The following is a 19,242-nucleotide window of genomic DNA, read 5'->3' as shown; positions in this document are numbered from 1 at the left end:
AATCAACCTAATGTCCTGTGTTAAAAGTGGTCTTTTTGGGTTGAATGCTTGGAGATCAAGAGTTCAGGGACAAACATTGGCTGCTATTACAGATCAAAGATAGTACTGACCTTGGAATATTTGAGAGAGGAAAGAAGAGCAGTGACGATGGAAATAGCATGGTAAGATGATGGAGGAGGGACTGGAGATGAGGTTGAGGACCAAGGAGGATCACTTCCTGCATGAAAAGATAAAAGAAATTTGGCTTTTATTCCAAACTCAGGTTTGACGTAGCGAAAGTTACATTAAGATTTCTATTTTAATATTTTTAAAACAGGATCCTGATTAGCTGACCATGTTCCATCAGAGAGGAAATGATAAGATAGGGGTGGGGAGAGAAGAATGGAAACTATTAGGGGACCACTGTCATAGGTGACATTCTGGTGGCTTGGGCTAGGATGGTGGTGTCAGCATGGGAGCAGCTGATCTTTTGCAGATGTGGACAGATTTGAGAAATGTTTGGCAGTGGAAGTGACAGGGTTTACTGATGAGCGTGGGGAAACTGCAGGAAGGGGTCCTCAAGGAAATCGCCTGCATTAGGGGTTGAGACACTAAGTGAACGGAGACACTACTCACTACTCAGCGAAGCCAAGGTCAGGTGCATGGATTAAAAAGCACGAATTCTCTTTTGCCTGTGTTTCATACGAAGGATCACTTGACATCCAGGCAGAGATAGAAATCAAGTAGGGATATGGATCAGGATGAAAGCTTCACAAGCTAGATGACAGCTGAGCATCTTTCAGATGAAAGTACTGGTGATCCACTCTGCACACACGTCTTCAATCTCTCACACATTCATCCCTGGGCTGGGATAGGCTGACGCTGTCTTGCTTTTCTTGTGAAACTCTGCTTTCATGGAGGGGCTCCTTGTGCGTATTAACTCCACATCCTTCATATACCACTGCTTTCCTGAGTCTCCATCCTAATATGTGCCACATGCTTTTTGAACTGTGTTTTACGTGCAGAACAACCTTCCTCTGCACAGCATGGCTGCAGAATCGCTTTTACCTTAGTGTTAATATTACATAGGGATGTTACAGCCACACAAATGACCAAATGTTGACTCTTAGATGTTTCCATTCTTAGAAGTCCTCCAGGTACCTCACTAAAAGACCACCCCATGGAGGCTCTTTTTTCTCTCTTCCAAGTCTACTGAGTTCTTTTGACTCATGTCTCCTCAGGGAAAATCAGTCACCACACTTCAGAGCCCAGAGCAATTTCATTCTTTCCTTACTTGGTGCTGAGACAATTCTTACATTTGCAGATTCATTGATGTTCTCTGGTATCTTGGGCCACCTGCTTCTGGTCCAACTTCCAGAAGCAACAAGACCTAGTAAAAGATTACTAGGAAGGTTCTGTCCTCTTTCATGGTCTCTGAAAGACAAAAGGAACAGTAAGAAGACTCATTTCCTAGTTGTTTGAAGGGTGTCACTGTTCCTTAAATGACAGAAGTGAAATCTGTTAGATTAGGTATAAACATCATTCTTCCTTCTGTGTTTAGTTATTAATATAGCTACCTCCATTACAGATATCACTTAATCTTACAATACCAGGCATGGGAACGCTTCATAGTGGAGAATTGAAGTTAAGAGGAAACACAGCCTCTTATGTCACGCAACCCATCCCAGAGAGAATGCCCTCAGTGCTGATGCTCTCCGTGAGATGGAGCCCACTGTGATGATGAGCTTCTTGCTGGCAGTGATTGGAAGACACAGCAATGATGAGCAAGACTTGATGCTTGCTACTTATTCTTCTAAGTGTTTCATATGCACTAACACATTTATTCTTAGAACAGTTCTATGAGATAATAACTAGCATTATTATACCACTTTGCAGATAAGAAAATTGAGAACTAGTAAAGCAAAATAATTTTCCCAAGAAATCAAAGCAAGATGATTGGTTCAGGGTGAATTTGGTCCTGGGCAGTCTGGTTTCATAGGTTGTGTTGGGTGGGCTTGGCTGGAGGTAAACTGCTTGAGGAAACAGGCAGTAAAACTCATTGCTAGACCCCAGATATGAGAGATTTCTAGTCCCATGCTGGAGAATTGGGAGAGGATAGCAGAGCAAGGTGGGCATTCCTGATCAGCCCTCCACTAAACCACCTCCCACCCCCACCTAGAACACGGTGACACAGCTTACCTGGAATGATGTGCTGTACACTGACAAAACATTTTACTTCTGCTATTGGAGGATGCTGCAAGTAGAATTCTTTTCCATGTGACTGTTTGTGGAAATCATTTTTACATACAGTTTCACATTTATACACAAAGCCTTTGAGGCTCAGGAAGAGTAGACACGATGCCTTCTACATGCCCGGAGTCTTCCCCTGACCCATGATGAGCTTATCCCAATGTATTGGAATTACTCCATGACAATTTGTCCTCCTCTCTGGACCAGTGGGAGGACCAGGGGAGTTACAGTTCCCCTGCTGACCCTTGCATGTAGCCCATCCCTGACACACACTACAACCCTCACACACCCTTGTTGAACACATTGTGGGTCAATTGAGTATTGGATCCTTCAGCAAGGCTAACTTGGTGCCCTAGTTTCCATCACTGTCAACACTTATACATTTCATTGAACTTGCCTCTTTTGTGTTCAGTGCCTCCACTCCTGTGGTAGGACTGGGCCAACAACTGTGCCTGTGAGGCAGGTTTGAAGCAAAGTGACTAGAGGCCTTGTGTGGATGGACATTCTTCAGGTTACCTACCTACCCTACTTAACTGGGTCCCAGATACAGGCAACTCACTTGCCAAAATACCATTCATGCACTCCTAAGGCTTTATATGCTGATGTAAAAGACACTCATCAAGGCCACTCAGCACAGCTTGCCCTGCTGGGAGCTTATCCTCTGTTGCCTATTGCCCTCCAGCTTCCCTGAGCCGGGCTGTCTTTGGATCTCCTGACCCTCTGTAATGTGTACCTGTAACAAACAAACAAACCTCTCTCAGCCAAGCAGAGGAACCTACTGGATTTTTATGGCTTGGAGCAATAGAGTTCTCCTTGGATGGAAGTGATAGGCAGACAAAACCCTGTTCGGGTTGGTAGGTGGCGCAGATGTGGTCCTAGAAGAGAGAGGACCCTTGACTCTACCTTGTCTCTGTATCCATGGATGTGAAGGGAAACATCTCCAAGGTAGCCCAAATTGAAAAATCCACACGAGAGAGTCAAAGTAAATCTTAGTCTTAAAACTCAGTGCCTGTTGTGTGCCTCAGTGTTCTGTGTGTGCTGAGTCAGATTAATATTAACTTACAAACCTCAGCAGTAGATTGTACTTACCAAATAAGATGTTATCTTAGAGACGGTAAGTAAAATGCCCAATGTCATACAGTTAGCCAGGCAGAGCTAGGTATGTGTAAGGCTAGTGTGGGGGCTTTGGCCTCCATGATGTAAATATTACCTCTCCATCCCAAGCTCATTCCACCCCAGCAGGACTGCTAAAGCACCCTGTGTTCACATTTCTCTTTTATTCTCTGAGAAGTTTATGGCCAAAGAATGCCCGTGATAAATCAAAGGACATTTAAAACCCAGGTCCTTTGAAATCACTGTAGCTGTGAGAGAACTGATGAATTCACCTATAGGTGGTTTTATTTATTAATCTGTTTATTTTTAATGTTTACTAAACTAAGACAGTGCAGATGGCACACAGGTAAAGTGATGACATAACTTTTCACATGTCTTGAATTTAGTACCTATGAGTACTGTTCACAAAGTTCCATTTTCCAAACTGGCCTGCTAGAAACGGTGCTTTTTTGAGTGTGGCGAGAGGAGAGCTCTTTAGTTCAATGATACATCCTTCAAGTGGTTTTTCTCTGTTGCAGTAACATTTGTCTTTCTATGACTGACTTTCCGTCCAAATATTTAATTCTTTCCTGATTTTATAACATATTTCCTAAATCATTCTGCCCAAGTCATGACTCAGAGTAACTGGAGATTCACAAGAATTGATTCAAAATCTACAGAAAGTATATACAAGTGATGCAGGTATAAATGATACAAGACATATTTATTTGCAGGAGGAGGTCATAGCTGGCTGGTCCTTCAGCTTCTGTCCTTTCTGTGTTGCAAATGAATGGGGGATTGTGTAAGATCCTAGACAAGAGGCACAGTGGGAAAGGGTGAGTTCATAAGGTAAAGAGCTGGTGAGGGAAACATCAGACACAGTCTCTAGTTTCAACTGTAAAACTAAGCGGGCCGTGCAAAGGGAGCTGCGGCCAAGTTCTGGCCTCTTAGGGGGCTGATAGAGAGAACTGACGCTTCATGCTGTGGCTGCTACCTGTACCCTGCATAGTGGAGACTCAAGGGCCTTCAGTTTCTGCCTGGAGAACCTGCAATAAAGATCTACAGCACATCAGAAAAGGGAAGTGCACACACACACTCACACACACACACACACACACACACACACACACACACCCCACAGAGGCAGAAGCAGATAACTGGAGAAAGCAGAATATTGAATCCAGTATGGAGTCCAGTAACCCACAGAGAAAGAAGAAGGATTTCTCAGGAAGAGCCGAGCAAGTGCGATGGCTAATAGTGAAGACAACCATGGTTCACAGAAGCTGGGTAGATGTCACTGATTCCAGCAACAGTCTCACTGGAGCAATGAGAGAGGAGATGTCTTCAAGGCTGGTGAAGAAGCATGGGGTCACTCACAGAGCAGTAGGACCTATGAGTATATCTGAGATGGACTCTTTAGTCTGATACCTCAATGAGCCCACTGTCATGTCCTGGGGCACTTAAGAGTGTCCATGCCTAATGATAAGAGGTAGAAATTCGAAGACTTCCCCCTACTTCTAATTTTCCACTCACCATTAGTTTCAGTGGCCTCTTGACCTTCAATTTCTAGGTCTTCTGAAAGACTGGTTAAAAAAACGAGACGTTGGCATCGTTTAGAGCCTAATCTTCTCTATGTGACTCTATTTCTTCCAGCACCAAAAAAACCATAAGGAATTAGCTTCTGGTCCAAAGCACCATTCATGTAAGTCCTTGTTGGTGGCTTTAGCCAGTGCCAGAGATGCAACAAATTTGGAATTTGATGAACTTCATTAGATCTGATCTGAGAGGCCAAGCCAGCAGAGGGATTTCTAAGGGCAGGTGGAACATCCAGAATTCTACCAGTTCTGACTTTTTCTTTGTCTTTTTGGTTGAATTGTAGGGTAGGGGGAGGTTCAGGAGCCAGGCCAGAAAAGCATCGGCTAGTGTGCTTAACATCTGGTGTGGGGGAACTCTTGGAAATCTGCTCAGAGGATGTGGTGGGAAAACACCTGGCAGAGTGCATGGGCTTTGATGGGGAAGCACAGATCCAGGATCGTGGAGGCCGTGCGGAACGAATCTGCTGGCTGCTCCAACCTCAGGCTACCCACGCCTGAGGCCTGCGAGGCCAGGACCCAGAGGCTCTGCTCCCTGCCCTGGGTCCTCATCACACAGGGGCTGAGGAGAGTGGAGAGCAGAGCAGGAAGCTTGGCCTAGAGGGAAGAGGGCCTGGGGAGGTAAAGAGACTGGCAGAAGCTTTGGTTCTGGGGTGGCAGCTGGGAGTGGGAACACATCCCTTGGAAGATACCCAGCCATGGGGAAGGAATCCGGGGAGCCCCATGGCTGCGGAGATGTCTTCAGAACCTTCCCATAGCTTCTGATAGAAGGGATATTGAAACACCATGGGCAAGCGCAGGGAGACTGGGCTGGAAATGAAAGGGTTTGCACAGGGTGAGGGCGGCAGCCAGAGCACTTTGTGCTGATGAGGAAGCCCTGGAAGCTGGGCCAGACTGGGAAGAGCGAGGGAGCTGCAGTCCCGGGGGTAGGGACAGGATGTGGGGATTAGTAGGTGAGGCTATTGCCACCAGCCATCCGCACAGCTGTGAGAAGATGGAGCTTTCCTCGCCTCCCCTCCCCTCGCCTCCTCTTTCCTCTCCTCTCCTCCCCTCCTTCTCTTCTCTCCTCCCTGCCCTTCCCGTCCTCTTCCCTCCCATTCTCTTCCTTCCCCTTCAGTCTTCTCTTCCTCCCCTCTCCCTTTCCCTTTCTCTTCTCTTTCCTTTCCTCCTTTCCACCCTGACTCTCCCTTCCCTTCCCCTCCCCTCCCTTTCCCTCCCCTCCCTTTCCCTGCCCTCTCCCCTACCCTCTCCCCTCCCTTTCCCATCCCTCCCCTCCCCTCCCCTCCCCTCCCCTTCCCTTCCCTCCCCTCCCCTTCCCTTCCCTTGTTTGCCCTTCCCTTCCCTTCCCTTCCCTTCTGAACAACATTGAAAACTTTATGTTGCTTGGGCCTCTCCTGTTTTAAGCAGGAGTAAAGTCAAATCTTCCTAAAGCAAGCCTTTCAGAGTCTCTAAGATGGTCTCATTGGGTTACTTATTCACTTGCTAAGGTTCTTTTTGCCTAAACTAAACTTCCCAACCATTCGTTTTATTGCTGAGGGAAAGTACAAGAGTGATCAGAACTCTTTGGGTCAACTATTTTTCTGAAAACAGGTGAATGTAGGTTACTTAAGGACCAGTCCTGTGATCACAAATGAATTAGAAACCTAGGCCTCCAATATAACCAAATTATGTAATATACAAATTGAATACTTGTCTTTGCTGATGTTATTAACTTTCTCCAATTATGCAGTAAAGACGTTGTGAGCTTGTTTGTCTGAGCAGCCCATGAGTTGAGTTTATGTAAAAGACAGCAAAGTGAACAGAGATGGTCCTTGGACATGTAACATAAAGGGATAAACATAAAGACAGAAAAATGTTTTTTAAAGAACAAGAAATATCAGAAGGTATTAGGGAGAAAATGGGATTAGAGCTGGCCTAGCACTGGTGGTGAACCCGCAGCATGCATGCTGCAGTGGGATGTCACTGAAAGCTCTGAACGGTTTGCCATCACTAGCTCAGGGACATGAGTTGATTTCCATTGTGGAAGGGGACAGGTTCGCAAGATGGGGAAGCATAGTATGTGTAGAGGCACTGACATGAGCTTACCAAGGGGACAGTGAGGCCCCAGCCTATTCTTCTGTCACATCTACCCTAAACCTTCATGTAGGGATCTATAAAGAAGAAGTCTGGAGATTTGGCTGGTATTATCAGAGGTCTCAAATATCCAACAAATGTCTTTTCTGGAGCTTTGGCACCATAGGCCGAGGTCTGCTGATATCACCCATGTGTCTGCAGTTACGCTAAACTCTTACACTGGTAAAGCTACCTCAACTGCACACCCTAGGCATATTTACTGTCATTGTCATTTCTATTTGCCTGGAGAAGAAACAGAGGCTCAGTGAGGCTAAGTCACCAGGGGGATTACTGGAAGCTTGAGTACCAGGCAGTGGGAAGAAGGATCCAGCATCCTTCTTCATGAAGCTTTGTGGCTGTTCATTCCACATGTTTCACGTGCATCATCTCACTGGTTCCTCTTAACAATTCGATGAGATGAGTGTTTTCTTGACTTCACCCATGAAGACATCGGGATTTGAGGTTGCTTTAAAATTCCCAAAGGCTACCTCCTAGGATGTGTCACTTAGGACAAATTTTAACCTGATTATGCCTCAGGCCCAAGTCACCGTCTTTCCACTGCCCTTATGGAACATTGGTACTTATTTACAGGGTCTCCTTCTGTCTTTTCTTTTGAAATCTTTACTTGATGTTTTTGTATTTGGATATATTGTTGCCTCTGACTATTCAAGTCTCACCTCACCCTTTTCTGTCCTTCCTGTCTGAGTGGGCTCAGGTGCATGGAATTGAAGGTAGGTGGGAGAAGTCAAGGCCAGTGCCGTGTCCCCTACACGAATGGGTGATGTAGTTCTCTGGTCTTTCCTTATATACTTCGCCTTCAGGTTCTCACAGGTGTTTCTGCTTCCTGATACCAAACTTCCTGTGTGGAATGGCATCTCACAGCTTCAGGTGCCAGCTGTTTATGTACTGGCCCAGAGAGCCACAGCAGGCTGGAACCCACAATGTCCTGTGTTTGTTGGTGACAACACGACACCACCACAAGGGCATAGGGGACAGTATGAGACGCTGGGGTGCGAAGCTGAGGCAGGATCCCTGGGAAGTCACTGGAACAAAAGGGCCTCTGGGGAGACTACAGTGTGACATGAAGCCTTTGTAAGGACTTTCACATGCTGAGGGAGGGTTTGTCACCATCAAGTTGGAAAGAAAACATCAGGCCAGAAGAGAGGGAGGAAGTAGGAGCCAGGCAAGTTGGAGGGACAGATTCCCAGCCGGAGCCTGAGATCCATCTTTCAGCACCTAACTTCTCAGTTCCAGATGGCTTTCCTTAGGGAGTTCCATTGCTCTTTGCTCTTGGCTCCGGCCGTCAGTGCTTAATGAAAGCCAGAGGTCCCTTCCCTTTGGGAAGGGCCAGTGCAACAGAGAGATGGGGGAATGCAGGGTGGGTATGCAAAGGCAGGTGCAGTGGGTGAGGGAGGTGATGGCAGGATCCTATGGTGTCAGCCAGTGTCTGAGCTCAGGGCCGTGCAACCCAGGGGGTAGCACCTGGGAGGAGGGACACATCTGAGGTTCAGCCTCGTGTGCAGAGCTTCTTCTGTCAGGAAACGTGAGCTGGAAATTGCCCCAGAACAGACAGTCCCCTTCTGATCCTCTTTCTTCACCGCTTCCAGAAACAGCAGGGTGTCTTATTTATTTATTCATCACGGTGGGAACACGATGTCTCTGCGTCATCCTCCTCCAGCCTTGGGGTGCACACGTGCCCCAGAGTGGGACCCAGCGTTGCTGAGTCTCATCTGACACAGACCACAGAGGCACTTTGTTTAGAAGTCAGAAGTGCTGGAGACTGAGGATTAGGATGTGGGTCTTCCAAGTGTCCTGATTCAATAGGATCTTGATTCTGTAGGCCAGTCTTGAGCCAGAACATAAATAAGAGTGCTCTTTGGGATTTGCTGGATCCTTTCCCATTCTCACTCATCTTTGCTTCCCTTTTACTACTCCCCAGCTTCCCTTCTTCTTCCTTCTCTGTAGCGTTCTCCTTGCTAAAGTCTCTAGCAGTGCTTCAGAGGGAGTTTTAATTTATTCATTCATTCATCAAATATTTAGTGATCATCTACCACATATTAGGCCCCATGCTAGCCCTAGTCAATGACCTTGAGTAACACTTGACATTGGCTCTTTGACTTGAGCAGCTGCCAGCACCTTGGAGAGCTTCTTTGCAAAGACATCCAAGTCTGGAAAGAACATGAGGGGGAAGCCCCCATCCAGACGAGAGGGGCTTTGGAAGGGGAGATGGGCTGGCCAACAGGAGGAGCAGGTTCTTAGATACAACATCATAAGCCAACTTCAGCCCAAGACAGCCACAGCAACCAACGGCACTATTCTTCGATATGAAATCCATTTCCATGTCATTGTTACACACTCATCTTGGTTAGTCATTTAAATTTTTAGATTTTTCAAAGACAAATGTGTGGTTTTCTCTGTTGTTGGCTCTTCAGCCTGTGAAATGTGTTTCTCCTAGAAAGACCCTTGCTGGGATCCCAAGGGACTTTCTTTTGTTCCAAGTGTCAGTCATAGAGGGATGGCTTTGGACAGCATGCCGTTCTGTCCTTGGGGAAAACTGGCTGACTTGGCTGCAGGCCACAGCAGAGAAAATGCAGCTACCCAGGAGATATGCCCACCTGGCCATGGTCCTCTGCCATACTACAGGGGAAACCACCTCACTACTCACAGGGAGGGAGCTACAGCAGCAGGAGCAGAAACTCCTGCTACTAGTGAAGACAGGAGCCTACCCTCTCAGGGGTACCTTTTCTCCTCCAGGACTCAGAGTGGCCCCCTTTCTCTCTCCTGCCTCTTGAGAACCCCACAGTTGGAGCTCTGAGAATGTATTCTTTTCCACTTAAAGACATTTCATTTCATGTGTAATTAAATTTGTAGCATTGAGTTAAAGTTTTCTTCTGAGCCTTTTTGGCAGCCTGAGACCCCAGGGTCTGGTTAGTGCAAAGAAAACACATGCTTCTCAGAGTTCCTCCCTTCCTCTTCCTCTTCGCTCTGCCCCGCTCCTGCCAAGAGTCTCACTCCTCTGTCATGCGTAGATCTCCTCTGTGAGGCACCGAGATCTTATATATTTTTGCCTTTTGCTGTTGTCATCATCATCTCTGAATGCCAGGGAGCTCAGGTGGAGCCACCAAGGTGGCAAAGGCAGGTTCCATGGTGAAGTGACTGTGTGTTAATAGACACCATTGGTGTCTGCTACATACTGATGCCAGTTCAGAGAGCAGAGGCTCCATCTGTGGTAAGAGCCACAAAGGACTGAAGCTGGGTCAGGTGACATGGTCTGCTCACCTGCTAGTCCCCTCTTATTCACAGCTTTCTTTTCATGGTTTCAATTCCCTATAGTCAACCACTGGCCAAAAATAGTAATATTCATTATAACTCAAGAGGACTACATCCATGTAACTTATTTTCATACATAGTTGTAATTGTTCTCTTTTATTATTGTTGCTGTTAATCTTTTACCACACCTAATTTATAAGCTGAACTCTACCAGAGTTATGTATGCATAAGAAAAATCACAGGATATACAGGTTTTGGTAGTACCTATAAGCATCCACTTAGTCTTGGAATGTGTCCCCTATGGATTGGACAGGGCTGCCCTAGACTTTAGGGTCCCATGAACATCTTTGATGGGGTTCTTGGGCAAATGACATAATCACCTTGAGCCTCAGTTTAACCATGCCTTACACTGGGGTGGTGACACATTCAGTACTCAAGCTGGCAGCTGGCTCAGAGTGAGTGTTTAATTGATGGCCATTATTTTTCTTATTAATAAGGGCACAGGGAACAGTGACAAGCTAAAGGAGACAGGCACATAGTCGGGTGGCATCTCCAAGGAAAAGATCTGAAAGGTCTCTGTGATGAGGCAGGGAATCAGTTGGAACTGGGTTTAAAATGGACCAGGGGGCCCCACGTGTGGGTCAGACTGAGAGCTGCCCTGGGAGAAGGGTCTCTTTCTGAGCCCCTCAGGCCCCAGCCTTTGGGAACAGAACAGCTCAGTGCTACACATGCGCATACACATACACGTCCCAGCACAAAACCTCCCTATTGTGGTGGCGAATGGACTTCTGCTAAGGCCCTGTGGCTCTGGGGAAAGTTAGTTTGCAGCCTGCCACACAGCACTCAGGCCACCATTATTTATAACCAACTCCCCTGCAAAAGCTGGCTTTTCTTTGCTGATCAATACCGATCTTGAGTATCTTGGCTATCTCTGCCTTGCAATATCTTCATTCTATTGTCTGACCAACCTCCTCCCACAACTATTTTGAACTCTGAAGAAGGTGGAGGTTAGACTTCATGGTGGCAGCCTCAGATAGACTGCTGGTAACGCCAGAGTCAGTGCCCGCTCACCCCTGAGTAACCTCAGACGGTTTTATTTCTGCAGAAAATCATCATCCTTCTCCAAGTTCCTTTCCAAGCCATTATCTTTTTGCAAATAGGTTGAGCTCGTAGAATGAAAATCTTAACAGAAAAGGAAGGAACCGCATCTCTTAAATGTTGGCTGTGTTACAGATATTTCATGTCATCTTGATTACCCAGACATTTAAAATCAGTTCACTTGGCAGTTCAACCAACTCAGCATCCCTGTTTCCATGCTATAGGTGAGGATCTAGGGATTTGGAGATGACAGGACTCAATTAGTAAGTGGTGGGTCAAGAATCTGATACGGAGTAATTTTTCAAAACCCACAGTCATTCAGCTGTACCACAAGTCTGGTGCATTTTTTGTTCTCTTTTCATCCCTCTTCAGCAGGCCTGACCTCTTCAAGCTGGCCCTTCCTGCCTCTCTTTCTCCTATAACAGACAGGTAAAGTTGACAGTGGTCACTTCTGTATCCAGCTACGTCAAGTGTCCAGTTCCTATGCTGGTCACACAAAGTGCTGAAGAAAACTCTCCTTCAACACCCCACACCCACTCTGGAATGTGGCAGCCCAGGTGAACAGAGGCAGGAGAAGGCACCCCCCAGCCTGCCTGCTGGCCTGCAGGGTGCTGAGGTCTTCTGTACAATACCCAGGGACTGTGCTGGATGAGTGGCCCTGTTGTAGGTCAAGCTTGCTGCAGGCCTGGAAGACCTCCCAGAAGTGAATCTCTCACATATGGAACAGTTATCTCAGTCCTCACTACAGCAGAGCAATTCTTGGAGCAGTAACTGAAGTGTAGAAATCTTCATTCTGTATTTAAGTCAGATGAACCAGTTATCCTGTGGGAATCAGAAGATACACAGGTGGTTGAACCCATTTAGTACAAAAAGGAGTTTTGTGAGAGCTAGTGCACAAAATCTCAGGAACTCTTTCATTTCCCAAAGATCCTTCCCTTTTCTGTACCAGCTCTCTGATCTCTCCCCTTCATTGCTAGAGACTGGGAGGTCTTCCCATGGTCTGGACTACGGATTCTCCTCTCTCCTCTCCTCGTTCTAATATCCCGACGTCTGAGCTTTGTGACCCAGACTCTGCAGGGCCAGCCAGCTACGCAGTAAAAGGAGATTGATGCCCCCTCCTACTAGGAAAATCCATCACTTTTTGGCATGTAGGTCAGGAGGCTTCTCCAGAGGCATTTCTGAACAGCAGTGTGTAAGCTAAAAATAAGCACAGCCAGGACCCAAAGAGACATGTGGACATCAGAAATAAAATGGTTTACTCCAGCCAGTGCTCAAGGCCCGCAGAGCTTTTTCCTCCAACACTCTGCTGGTCCACTGCCTCCTTCCCAGAGCCTGGCTCCAATGGGGAGTCCCTGCCTTTCCCTTGGGAAGATGCAGTAATAAGATTCTGGGCTGAGTAGGACAACAGAAAATTGTTAGGAGTGGAAGGAGGTAGAATGTGTAGGGTTGAGCATCTGGGGGCAGGACCATTTGGTGGTCCTAAAGCAAGGAAGGGTGCAGTGAAGGAAAGAACACAGGCTTGGGAGTCATGCAACGAGAGTCCTTCCCTGGCCGCTTTTAACCTTTGTGGATTTGGAAGGCTATGCTTTGTGTTCATTTTCTCAAGTGTCAAATGGATACAAAAATGCTGACTCTCAGGGTCATTATGAGAATCAGTCTCGGACAAATTGTAAGTGTGGGTGCACATTAAAGCCCTATGCTCAATCTGTTTCCTTACAGGTTCAAAGAAAGAAAGTGTTCAGATGTTATCTTGGGGTCTAGCATCTCCCCGGAATAGGGGCTGTCTGAATGGAAGTTATTTACATTATGAGTTTGATCCCAAGGCAGTCTTTCCATGATGGTGTCCCTGGTTACCTTGTGCAACTTCTTGGTCTGGGCACAAGTTCTCCTCTTGAGGAGGACTCAGGGTGGAATGGAGTCCTTGTTTTCTTCTGATCTTTCTTAGAACTCATTACTCTACTCATGACCAAGAACAGGGATTGATCTTGACATCCCTTCAACCTGCAGACAATTTGTATGAGCCCAAGTGACTTTCTCTGAGCCACTGGAGGGTTTCCTTGTCTCTGACAAAGATTCATTTGCATAGCTGGGGAGGCAGTTTGGTGTGAGAGACTTCTGCCCAGCCTTTATCCTGTGCATTTGAAGAGTAGGCAAGCTCCTCACTGTTATCTGTAATGTGGTTGGTCTATTGCTCCCTCTGTGTTCAAGCTCTTACCACTAGCCATGGGGCCTCCATGGCTGCTGCTGGGTTGTGAACTCTCAGGGAGCAGAAGGAGGGTTGGGAAATCTCTTTCTCCTGGTTTCCTGGCCATAAGGTATGACTTAATCTGTGCCCCAAGATTTGATAAGTCCAAGCTGTGAAGGTGAACAGCTTCCCACAACTGACTGATCTTCATCCAACAGAAAAGTCCTGTTCAGTCATCTCGAAAGTGTGCTTCCTCAACCAACAATGTCAACATCATCCGGGAACTTAGTAATGCCTATTCTCAGGCCCCACCTGGATTTCCCGGGTTGGACTCTTTGGGGTGGTGGTAGTGGTCAGAAATCTATTTTAAAAATGGCCCAGGTGACTCTTGAGTGTGAAGACCATTCTTCTATGCAATGCAGAGGCAGTGTGGGCTGAGGGTGGGTTCTGGGCCTCAGAGGAAGGAAGCCTTTCCCCAGGTCACTGGGACACTCTGCCTTGTTCTTATATTCCAGATTCCATGCCCATCCTAATCACTAGGTGGAGGGCCTGACTTGGCTTTCTTTTCACCTTGCTACAAAGTAATATCAATAAGATATACGTGAAATTTTACTGCATCTACATGATGGGGAGTTTAGACTTCTGTGAACTTCTGTATACAATGCACAGGGAACAAGTGGGCACCATTTGCACTATCCCTCACAGCTATCATATAGGTGAGGAATCTGAGACCCAAGACATCCTGTACAGTGAGCAAGCCCACGGAGGGGCCAGGGCCCCTGGTCCTCATCATACCTGTGTATCCAAGTCTGGGGCTCGGCACCAAACAGTTGTAATTACCAGCCTCAATTCCACTCCTTGGCCTGCCAAGATACTCACTTTGCAGGAACCTGTGTGTCATCACCAATCACCTGGGAGTGATCAAGCAGATGGCCTCCCAGGAGAGGTGCTGACCTCCTATTTGGTCACAGTGGGAGTCTCTTTAACTTTCTGCTTTAAGGCCAACAAATCCCATGCTTTACAGGCTGGGAAAGTGAGACAGAAGGTGTGAAGAAGGGAGCCTATTTTTAATCCTCTCTTTGGAAGGACTGGGCCATAGCTCTGCAGTGTGTGGCAGCCTCGTTGGAGCCCTATGACTAAAGAGGAGCTATCCCAGCAGCTGTTGGTCTACAGAAAGAGGACAGAATAGTCTGCTAGTGTGTCCGCCCACAAATTGTTGCAAGGCAGATCATCCGGATACCTCAGGGTATCAAAAATTTTGATATGAAAAAGCAATGTTCTGTGTAGTCTATTTGGAAAGGAATCCCTGGACTTGCTGAGATGCTAACCGAGAGCCTTCCAGCCATGCTCCTCCTATCACATGGCTGCTTGACCATGTGGTCAGTCTGTCAAGGTCCTCTATCTTTAGATTTTGTTTCCCAACAAGGTCATTTGAGACAATCCCCTCTCCTGGCTCTGCAAAGCTCTTCATAATGCTAATACAGGTATTTAATGGGCTTCTGTCTGTTGAACAATTAACGCAAAGGTCAGTGAGTAATCTACAGCTGCCTGGTTTTTTGCCAGCCCCCACTGCTTGTATGGTTCCTTGGTAGCATTCTTTCCAAAGAGGTAAGAGGACTGAGGTCACAGCTCTGCTTTCTCCTGGCAGACAGACTTTAATTAGGTTGCTAAATTAGTGGAGGCCATGGCAACCTTTCTCTTTGTACAGGGCTTCTCTTTCATGCCAGGCTGTCTCTGAACTTGCCATTTGTATTTTCAGTAAGAGAGGAGGTATTGGCAGAGGAGAGCGTCTCCCTGAAATAATTTTTAGCTGCCAATTCGTAGTTTCTATCACAGACCAAGTTCTGTTGGGGTTGTTATAGCCATTATGTTAGGAAAAGATGAGGAAGACACACACACACACACACACACACACACACACACACACACACACACACACAGAGAGAGAGAGAGAGAGAGAGAGAGAGAGAGAGAGAGAGAGAGAGAGAGAGATATGTTGCTACTCCCATTTTACAGATGAGTAAAGGCTCTGAGGCTATATAAGTTCTGAAATTTAAAAAGAAAATAGCAAGGGAATGGTGTCATGATTTGAACTGATTTCTCCATCATATCTTGACAACCTTGCTGTTCAAAGTGCTACCAGAGCACACTAACATCACCTGGAAATTTGTTGGAAAGGTAAACTTTTAGACAAACTGGATTAGAATCTGCATCTTAATATTTCCAGGATTCATCTGAACAGCCATGAGTGTGTTCATTTCCAGCTAATTTGTACAGGAGTTGTGTGCATTAACTACCACCAACTCCGTTTTCTCACCTAGAAGGCTGTGGGTTCAAGAGAGCAGGGGCAGAGCTGAGCTTGGTTTTGGGTCAGACCCTGCAGCCACAAAGTGAAGCCAGTTTCCATGCTGCACAGGGTGCTAGGGTGCTTTCCCTGTCATGGACTCCCAAGCACCCAACATCCTTTCTGTCCTTGCAGGAACCTAGGACTAACTCTTCTGCCTCCTCTCTGTCGCCACTGCAGATGTGCAGCACATCAAGAGAAGGGACATCGTGCTGAAGCGAGAACTGGGCGAGGGAGCTTTTGGAAAGGTCTTCTTGGCTGAGTGCTACAACCTCAGCCCGACCAAGGACAAGATGCTCGTGGCCGTGAAGGTAAATCCTGGAATGTGTGGGCATGTCAAGGGCCTAGGCTGCAGAGGATGAGCCTCACACATTCTCCATTCAAGAAGACAGTGCAAAATCAGCTTTCTCAAATGCAAGTAGCACCTTGCTTGCTCCAAGGTCAACAAAATTTCAAATGGATCCAAATCAACTTCCTTTGCAGTTGGAGGTCAAAGGTTCTGGGAAGTTGTGTCTGGGGAACAAGGCATCCTGGTGAAGGCCCTGGTTTTTCTCTGGAGGTCCCAGCTCACCCTTCACAGTGCTCTGTGTACTGTGAAAGACACTTGACCATTTTGCAGGAGCAGGGCTGGGTGATGGAAAGTTGTCCCAGGAGCCTGGGGGCCACTGCCTGAGGACCGATCTAGAGTTGATCTAGAGCTGAGTTGCCTGCTTTTGCCAATTGCCTCCTCCACTTTTGCTCCAGCAGTGATGAGCTTCTCTTTTAGACTGGTTCTAAGCAGGTCATTGGCCATGGTTGACACAAACAGGAAGTCTGTAAGCTCCTAGGGTCCCTATTAGTCTCTGGAGGTCTGTTCTGGATTCAGGAGCCTGAATGACCTTCCTGACTGGAACTGAGAGTCTGTGTACTATTCTGGGATGTGGGCTGGCACTGGGCTGGGGACAAGAGACACAATCACCTGTGAAGAATCTCTCTTGGGGCTCAGAAGGGTCTCATCCTTAGCACTGCAGCATTTGAAGGCATGAAAAAGGCATTTTCATAAAGCAAAGATAATCATTCACCTTTATGAGGCAATACTTTATTTTCTGGAACAGAGGTCAGCAATCTATATCTGCTTTTGTAAAATATTTGTTGGAAAGCATCCATCCTTGCTGGTTAATGTATTGTTTATGCTGCTTTTCCATCACATGGGCAGAGTTGAGTAGTCATAAAGAGTTTTGTGCTTTTGAGTCACGCAATGGATGCAGGCAGAGACTTACAGGGCACAGGCCTGGCAAGAGGATCAGAGAGCCTGGGTAGAAATCCCAGCTTCATTGCTGGTGTGTGTGTGACCAGTTGCAGGGCATTTACCTTCTTTGGGCTTCAGTTTCCTAATCTGCATAATAGGAATTATAATCTAATAATCCTTAGTGTTTGGGACATAGAAAATTCTCAATGTAGAGCAGTTGCTATTTGTCTTTATCATAATCTTTATAACTGACGCTGGTGTTACAGACTGTGGTGAGACAGTGACACACACGCGTGTGAAGCTTGAGTAGACTGTGGTAAGGGCTCATCAAACTTCTCCAGAGAGCCGGGGAGTAAATATCTAGGCTTTAAGGACTATACACTTCCCATTGCAGCTATTCAACTCTGTTTATATTGTGAGAAAGAAGCATAAACCATGTTAGCCAGTAAAATCAGTTGCTTTCTAACAGCACTTTTTATGAAAGCAGTGTAAGTTGCTGACCTGTCTTTTGGAAAATAAAGAAAAGCTAGAGCTTTGGCCCACACAAGGCCAGTGTTTGCCCTTGCTGCACTCCTATGAACGGGTTTGTTCATTGTGTCTCCAGTGACATGGGCTGGTCAAAGAAGCAAGGATATCTTTAAATAACTTGGATCGGGGATGTGGAAATGTTTCTAATTTTTGCTCATGAAGTGGGAATCAGTCTATCCTTGCGCTCTTATTGTGTAGGATGACGCTAATCTACTGGGTGTTCCAGCCTCCGTCTGGGGACTGGCAAGTGAATCAGTTTTGCAATTTGAGCAGGAAATTAGATGATGGCCAAAACCCCAGGAAACATTTCCCCTAGTGGTCTGGCACTGGTGGTGGTACCCAGACTGGATAATGCAAAAAATCTGTTACTGTTTGCATCCTTTGAAAAGGATTTCCTTCTCTTCCTGGGCCTGGGAACCTCGAGGAGAGGAGCACTCTGGGAATTCACACCATTTTCTACCCACTGAATTCTCCCAGTGAGCAGCCCTGAGGGTTCTGACCACCTCTCAGGACAAGGAGAGAAGTGGCCTTCCCTGTTCCCTGTCCTTTCCACAGTTTTCTCATTTTTTTGCAATCCTTTCTTTTTGATCAGTATTTATGTAGGGACATTTGGTTCTTAGAGAGAACACTTGCAAGTGTAACTCCAGATTACACTCAAAGTTTTTCTCCAAATTGTGATTTTAAATCAATTGCCCAGAATATTTTTGTCCAGCAGATGCTGTGGTGGAAGCCAAGGAGTGGAAACTTAGGTTCTCTTTTTAAAGCGCTGTGGCCCACTGGGAAGCCAAGGTGAATATCTTGTGAAAGAAATGGGGAATCGGACAAGACAGAGCATAACTTGTGTGTATGTGTGGTAAGAGCTTGACATTAAAATATAGGTGCCTCTTAAGTGAGGCTGTGTGCTCATAAATCCACGGTAAATTGGAAAGATCCTTAGATTAAAAATAATCGATTCACCTGAGTACCAGTTTAGTCACATGATGACTGAGAGTATCACTGATTTTCCTGTGATTATGTGGCTGCCTGCAAATGGTGGGTCCCTGCCGCCACTCCCCGCTATCACCAGTGAGTGCCTGATCACATTTGCTAATCCAGGACAAGATCAAGATTCAGTGGAAGGTGTCTTCTCCAGGCAGGTCCTTTTAGCCTTTGAGATGTTGAAAAATTGTAAGTAGAACCATTATAAGTCCTGGGGTAGGTGTAGCAGAATTCATGAAAATTTTTAAATTGCTGATGCCATTTTCAAATAATCATTTAACAAACAGTACCTTACATTGTTCTCAAAGCCAGGTAAACTTCCTCTGCAGGTAGGGGAATGAGGCCTTCCTCACTTTTTTTTCTGTCTTCCTTCTCTGTGTGCCCTTGGTCTGTCTGGGGTGAAGCTCATCACACTTCCTACCATGGATTCTTCTTGTGATTTTATCTGTTCTAGAGTGTTTTATGTCTGTGGAGGTTTTCGCTTTGATAATCATATAGTTTATTTCCAGGATATCTAATTGGTCTGTGATTTTTATGTTATCTTAGTTTTATTTCTTCCTATTCTTACTGCATGCTTTCCCATTTT

At 46.3% G+C, this 19,242-nt stretch overlaps 1 protein-coding gene across 4 annotated transcripts in view; it reads left to right on the top strand.

Moving 5' to 3' along the window:
* Positions 1–19,242, top strand: part of Ntrk3 (neurotrophic receptor tyrosine kinase 3) — a 382,309-nt gene that overhangs the window by 291,951 nt on the left and 71,116 nt on the right. For all 4 annotated transcript variants that reach the window (XM_063250018.1, XM_063250017.1, XM_003475257.5 and 1 more), the window contains exon 14: positions 16,103–16,233. In XM_063250018.1, the coding sequence (XP_063106088.1) occupies positions 16,103–16,233 (131 nt within the window). The remainder of the gene's footprint in view (positions 1–16,102; positions 16,234–19,242) is intronic.

Source organism: Cavia porcellus, unplaced genomic scaffold (assembly GCF_034190915.1).
Source record: "Cavia porcellus strain 051 isolate PalLab524CR breed Dunkin Hartley unplaced genomic scaffold, mCavPor4.1 scaffold_6, whole genome shotgun sequence".
NCBI classification, from domain to species: domain Eukaryota; kingdom Metazoa; phylum Chordata; class Mammalia; order Rodentia; family Caviidae; genus Cavia; species Cavia porcellus.
Note: the sequence above shows the minus strand (reverse complement) of the source record. Positions and strands in the feature narration are given on the sequence as shown.